This window comes from Passer montanus, unplaced genomic scaffold, assembly GCF_014805655.1.
Source record: "Passer montanus isolate IOZ18808 unplaced genomic scaffold, ASM1480565v1 scaffold45, whole genome shotgun sequence".
NCBI classification, from domain to species: Eukaryota; Metazoa; Chordata; class Aves; order Passeriformes; family Passeridae; genus Passer; species Passer montanus.
The window spans coordinates 5,582,591-5,589,229 of record NW_024369373.1 but is presented as its reverse complement, the minus strand read 5'-3'; the positions used below and the strand labels follow the sequence as shown (position 1 = coordinate 5,589,229).

At 51.5% G+C, this 6,639-nt stretch overlaps 1 protein-coding gene across 1 annotated transcript in view; it reads left to right on the top strand.

Moving 5' to 3' along the window:
* The first annotated feature begins 6,527 nt into the window (after nt 1–6,527).
* GLG1 (golgi glycoprotein 1) overlaps nt 6,528–6,639 on the top strand; it is an 82,678-nt gene continuing 82,566 nt past the window's right edge. The window contains exon 1 of the mRNA XM_039721115.1: nt 6,528–6,639. This exon is cut by the window's right edge and continues 179 nt beyond it. Coding sequence (XP_039577049.1) covers nt 6,543–6,639 — 97 coding nt within the window. The 5' untranslated portion in view covers nt 6,528–6,542.

Below are 6,639 nucleotides of genomic sequence, written 5' to 3'. Positions count from 1 at the left end.
CTTAAAGTAATGGAAGATGACACTTTCACATTCTCAGTTTTCAAACCTAGAATGTCAGAAAATGTTCAAAGATAAGTGAGGAAACCTTGTAACACTGTCCTACTCCCAAGTTTGCAGCAGGCTGCAGGAAACCACACCTAACTGCTGTGCAGAAAGCCATCAGCATTGAGTGCTGATAAAAGGTCAAATGTGTTAATTAAATATTTGCTCATCTCTGTCTGGAGTCAAAGGGGCAGATTTGGGATGGAAGGATGAAAGAAATCAGTGTCTCTGCATTGTGCAGGGCAGCTGTCATGAGAGGCTGAGCTGTTTTGCTGGTGTTTCAGGCACGAAGCCACTATGTGGCTATTTCTGCCTCTGTCTCTGGGAAGATTTTGTTATCGTGGTGCAGGGTGGCCCCTTGGCAATTCCTGTAGTAAATCTGGTGTGAGGTGATAGGTAAAGCCAGGCAGTGATGTGGCTCCTGCAGACAGGGCTTTGCTCTTAGCTCTGCATGGGCATTTTAAAATATTTTTCTCCAGGCTATTGCAGGGTAGTACCTTTTGGAATTTTAGCTCCTGTGAAAGCAGGCCTGGGGGACAGTGCAGTGCTGGCCAGAGCTGCCTGTGGTGGCTGCCTGGTTGGCAACAATCCAGCCCTGCTGCTCCCTCTGGAGGGGTGGTGCTGGGGGTGGCTGGTGGGGAGGAGGAGGCTGGAATTGGACAGCAATGCTTTTGGAGCAGGGTTGTCCTCCACATCTCCCTCTAACAGGGGTGATCTGGTGTTGGGTGAGGAAGCAGCCAGCTTCAAGCCTCCACATCAAGGAACTTTGCTGCCATAGCACGTTCCCGGGTGCTTTAGCTTTTGAAGGGACTCTGGTGAGATTTCCACATCAAGGAACTTTGCTGCCATACACCTACCCCGGTGCTTTAGCTTTTGAAGGGACTCTGGTGAGATTTTGACAAGTAATCAAAAATGTTGCAGATGAGAAATGGTCATCTGCAAAGTGTGAGCCCAGAAATGAGCAGAGCTTGGAGTGTGTGTTTGTGCACACCGCGCAGGACAGGCCGGTGCTTTGCTCTGCTCTGGCTGTACTCACTGCTTCCTGGAGGGTAAAAAAGCAGCTACTTTGTGTCCCAAATCAAATTGGATTAAACCCTGGCAATGTAACAAGTGAAACAAGCAGCTTAAACTGAACCTTGTTACACGGAGGTTTCCAGAGCATCCCTGTGGGATTTCATCTAGTTCTCCTTTTCCATTTGTGAGGAGACGTGATAAGATTTTCTGCTTCTGTAGATTTGCAGATTTTCTACCAAGGCAGTAAATTCCTTGGAAGACTCACCTTTCTGCTGGTTTGTGAAAGGGAGAATATGGGGAAAAAACAGCTCATGGGGGAAAAAACCAGTTCAGCTGTCTTGCAGAGTCACCTGGAAAATTGAGCAGAGAGGGTGACAATGCCTCAGCAGCAGGACTGCCCTCAGCCGAGCTGCTCTTGGCCCCTGTGAGCACTCAGGCATGTTGATGTCAACAGCCTCCCTCACTTATCATAACGATGTTTATCATGGTTTGCTTTTATGATAGTTAAAGATATTTAGACATACTGCTGAGGAGGCAGAAATGCTTCCTGCTCGGGTTACTTTGCTGAAAGAGGTGTGCTGGGCTCAGATGGCAGCTGGAGCTGGGTGCCCTGGTGTTACAGAGCACTGGGCTCTGTGGGCCTGTGGCAAACTGTCCAGGCACAGCGTCACCAGCCAGTCGAGGGACAGGATTGCTCTGTTCTGCTGTGCTCTGCTGCAGCCTCAGCCTGAGTCCTGTGTGCAGCTTTGCTTACTGCAATATAAAAAAGCTGTTAAGCTGTTAGAGAGTGTCCAAAGGAGGGTGAGGAAGATGGTGAAGGGCCTTGAGGGGAAAGCCATGTGAGGAGTGGCTGAGGTCGCTTGGTCTGTTCAGCCTGGAGGAGATGGGGAAACCCCACTGCAGTTGCAACTTCCTCATCAGGGGAACAGAAGGGGCACTGATCTCTCCTCTGTGGGCACCAGTGACAGGACCCATGCAAATGGCCTGAAGCTGTTTCAGGGGACGTTTAGGATGGATGTCAGAACAAGGTTCTTCACCCAGAGGGTGATTGGGCACCGGAACAGGCTGCCTGAGAAAGTGGTCACATCACCAACAGTGACACAGTTCAAGAAGCTCTTGGCAATGGTCTCAGGCACATAGTGTGTCTCTAGGGGATGGTGCAAGCCTAAGACTTGGACTTGCTGATTCTTGGGTCACTTGGGTCACTTCCAACTCAGCATGTTCTGTGATTCTGTGAAAATAGTGCCTCTAAGTGCAAAAGAAAAGGGAATTTGGGGATCTATGTCCTAGAAAGCTGATCAAATCCTTGAGACAAACTTTACAGGTAGCATGCTCTCTCCAGCATGTGCTGGTCAAGAGAAAAGAAATTTCTCAAACTAATTTCAGTAATTATCCCACCCTGTGAAGCGTAATTAATTTGAGGGTCCAGGGGCTTTGGTCTTGCATCAAGTCCAATTTGGTGCTTCCACTAGCAGCAGAGGCCACGGAATAGGGAGCGAGCTTCTGATGGAGTCAAGCTGGCAGCACTGAGTGCTTGGGAAAGCATAAGTGGAATTGGGAAATAATTGTGGCAGGTTGGAGGATGGGCTGGAAAATTGCCCATATATTTTTTTCCTAATGGTAGGTGCTAACTGCAACACAGATCTGCATCAGTATGGGGGCCAACAGTCTCTGCAGTTATGGCTTGGGGCTTCTGAGGGTTTGTGAGGCAAAGATGTGTCAACAGCATCACTTTTTGGGGAAAAACAAAGGTCATGTCAGGCTGAAACTTCGTGCCAGAGAGGCACAAAGCTCCCCTTGCGCTCAACACTCACAGGGTTGTAGCTGAAATATGGTCTCCTCTTTGTCCACAGCTTCCTTGGAACTTAAGTATTTCCATAGTCTTCTGCTTATTTCCAAATGTGGATGAGCAGCAGCACTGCAGGACTCTGACCTACAAGAAAACATGAAACAGTGGGGCTGAACCTGTGTGTGTCATGCAAATAAACCACAAAATACCAGACTGGGGTTGTTGCCTTAGCCAGCAAGAAATAGCATTGAATGTCAGCTCAACTGACATTCATGGCTCTCTGCAGCAGGATTTGTTGGTGGGTAGGATTGCCCACTGGGAAAGGCAGTGCTGGGGTTTTGGGGGATGCAGAGCTTTGCAGGGAGGCAGCTGAGCCAGGCTGCACGCAAGGGAGAGGCCTCAGGGCACTGAGTGGAGGCTAAGCTGGGATTCAGAACTGCCACATGGGAGCAAGCAGTCTGTATCCAATTAAAAATTGGAGCAGCTCCTTTGCATGGACTGAGGAAGAACATTTGTTCTCCCTGAAGTGGTGAGCTGGAGAGCAAGGACACTGCTGGGAAGGAGTGAGAGGTGTCCCAGCAGCTCAGCTCACTCTGGCCTTGCTCTGCAAAGCTGGGGCCATAGAAATGGGGCTTCTTATTCAAGGCAATGAGACTGAAAAGTGCCGCCCACTACAAAATCAGGGGACTGCAACCTCATAATGCAACACCCAGAGGGTGAAAGCCTTACTGCTAAAATGCTTAAAAGGAAGCAATAAGGGGATTTCTGCCAAAGGAGAGGGGCTGTAGTTGCAGGGAGCTGCTGGGGTTAACACACAGGCAGAGATGTTGCTGTGCCCAAAGAAAAACCTCCTCCTTGTTTAACTCACTGCGTGGACATGGTAAGCAGAGGGCTCTTTTATGGAATGCCTGTTTAACAGTGAGCAACACAGGATTAGTAAAATCTCATTAAAATCTAAGGTTGGGAGAAGGTGTTCCTTGAGGAAAAAACTAGTCTCTGGAGATCTCCCAAAGGTGGAAAGAAGTGAGCTGTAACCCAGCTCCACTGCTCTATTCTGTCTTCATCCTGTGATGGATGAAGGAGCAGAGCCAGCTCTTGCACTGGGCTAACTCTTCAAATAATTCTACTAAACCAAATGGGCTGCCAAGCACGGGCTGGATTTTGCTGGCTTTTGTTTTCAAGTGTTCCCAGCTGCACAGCCCCTGGGTGCCAGCACAAAGCCACTTTCCCAAGCGCTGTGTCCTAGTGTGACATTCAAACACAAGAAGCATGGAGACTCTGCTCTCCCCTCTGCTGCCCTTGCCTTCACCTGGATGACATGGCTGCAGGTTGGTGGCCACACTGGGCTCAAGGTGCTCTGGTAGCTCCTGGGTTGGGTGAGACAGATTCCCAAGGGAAGGGTTTCTTCCAGGCAGGAGGGAGCAGCCCCACAGCTCTGCTTCACGGCACCTCACCGAGCCTGGCACGCCCGTGGAGCACCCTGGGTGCAGGCAAAAGCTTCTGCCTTTGGCCTGATGCCAGCTTGTGCTGGGAAAACTGCTCCTGGAGTCAACAGGGGGGGAACTGAGGTGGGATTCACCCTGTCCCCCATTTCCATCTGCTGTTGGAAGCAAATCTGAGTTTTGGGGACAAACCCATCCTAGGAGGGTCTGTGAGCTGCCCAGTGAGATGCTGGCAGGGCATCTGAAGGGCTGTGATTGCTGAGCTGCTGGTGGACTTGTGTCCCCCTGCTGCCACTGCCCCAGCACTCAAACAGGTATTTATTTATTGTGAAAGTTTTTGGCTGGCTGGCTGGCTGCTCGGGCAAAGTGGGCCGCAGCATTCCCAAAACACTGCTCTGAGGGGGCTGTGTGGTTGCAAACACTGATTTTAGATGATCCATCACCAAATTCAGCATCCACGTCCCAGTTATTGCTCTAGGAGGAACTGGTGGATCCCATCCACAGTGGGATCAGCCACTGTAGACCCTGTTTTGGAGACCTGATCACGCCTACAGCCTGTTTCCCTCCCTTTCCATGGACAAAGCCCAGAGCCACTATGGCCTGTGTGTGACATGCCAAATCCCAGCCCCAAAACTGAGTGCCTGGCACTGACAGCGCAGGAGGTGCAGCCAACCCACCAACCTCCAAAATGGGCTGTCTCATGGCACCCCCAAAATGTGGTTTTCTGCCCTTGGTCACCTCTCTGCTCCCCACAGCTGCCCCAGGGCTGGGCCAGGCTCTTGGATTTATCCCATCCCCTCCAGCCAGCCCTGCATCCTGCCCCAGCAGGGGCCAGGAGTGCATCCATACATAGGCAGAAGATCAGTCCAGCTGATAATTTGGCACTCAGCATGGAGAAATGACAGCAGGAAAGTTGAATGTCAGCATTTTATTAAAGATTTCCTGTGGTTTCAGCAGCCAGTCAATTTTTTGTCTTAATTCTTACGTAGTTTCCCTTTGCATTTCTGTATTTTTTCTTCATTCTTTAGTATTTTTTCTTTGGCGTCCTCTGTTTGTTTGTTCTTCTGCATTTCTTCTCGGATCTCCTCTATTCTTTCTTTGATGCTCTGTATTTTTTTGTTGATGTCCTGTACTTTTTCTTTGTTGTTACGTATTTTTATTTCATTCTCTGGTTTCACTTCATTCTTCAGTATTTTTTCTGGATTCCTTGGTAGTTTTAATTTGTTTTGCTGTATTTTTTCTTTGTTCCTATGTATTTTATCTTTGAGCTCCTGTATTTTTTCTTTGTTTGTCCAGATTTTTGTTACATTCTCTTTTTGTACTTCATTGTTCCTTTTTTCCTCTTCGATCTCCTCTAGTCTTCCTTTCTTCATCCGTATCTTCATTTCATTCTTCCATATATTTTCCTTGATCTTCTCTATTTTTGATTTGTACTCCAGTATTTTTATTTCATTCTTCTGTATTTTTTCTTTGATCTCCTGCATTTCTTCTTCGGTGTTCTTAATTTTTTCTTTGATCGCCTGCATCTTCTCTTCATTCTTCTGTAATTCTTCTTTGTATTTCTGTATTTGTTCATCCTTGTCCAGACTCGGTTCCTCACCCAGCTCGCTCACACTGTCATCCGCAAAGCTCAGTTTCCCCATGACGCCTCCTACCTCCTCAGGCTCCGGGCAGCCGAAGTGCGAGTGGAAAATGAGATTTCGGGCAAAACCTCACCACGGCTGTCGGGCACCTGCTGAGGGGGGTGCGGGACCGGGTGCCGGCTGAGCACGCCCAGGCTCGGCTCCTCGCGTCCCGGCACCGCCGCTGGCTCGGCAGTGTCGCCCTGCGTGGCTGTGGGGTCGCGGAGGCCGCTGAGGGGATCCGGGAGCCGTTGAGGGGCTGCGGGAACCGTTGAGGGGATCGAGGCGGCTGAGAGGGTGAGGGGCCGCAGAGAGGTGGCGGGGTCCCCTGAAAGGCTGCGGGGCCGCCGAGGGGCTGCGGGGCCGCTAAGGAGGTGCTGGAGCCCGGAGGGGCGGCGAGGCCGTCGGGGCCGTGGAGCCGCGGTGGTCCCGGAGCGGGCGCCTCGTCCTCCTGAGGCGGCAACGGCCGGGGCGGGGCCACGGCGCGTGCTGGAGGAGGGGCCGGAACGGACCACGCCCTCTCACCCGGAAAGGGGCGCGTCCCGCTGGGGGCGACGTCACGGGCGCGCTGATTTGCATACGCCGTGCGTGCCGCGGGGTGGGCGGGCGGACGCCGGAGGTGGCGGATCCAAGATGGCGCCGTGCGGACGTGTCCGGAGCCGCTGCCCGGGCCCGGCGCTGCTCCTGCTGCTGGCGCTGGCGGCGCGGCCGGCGGCGCCCGGCCCTGCTG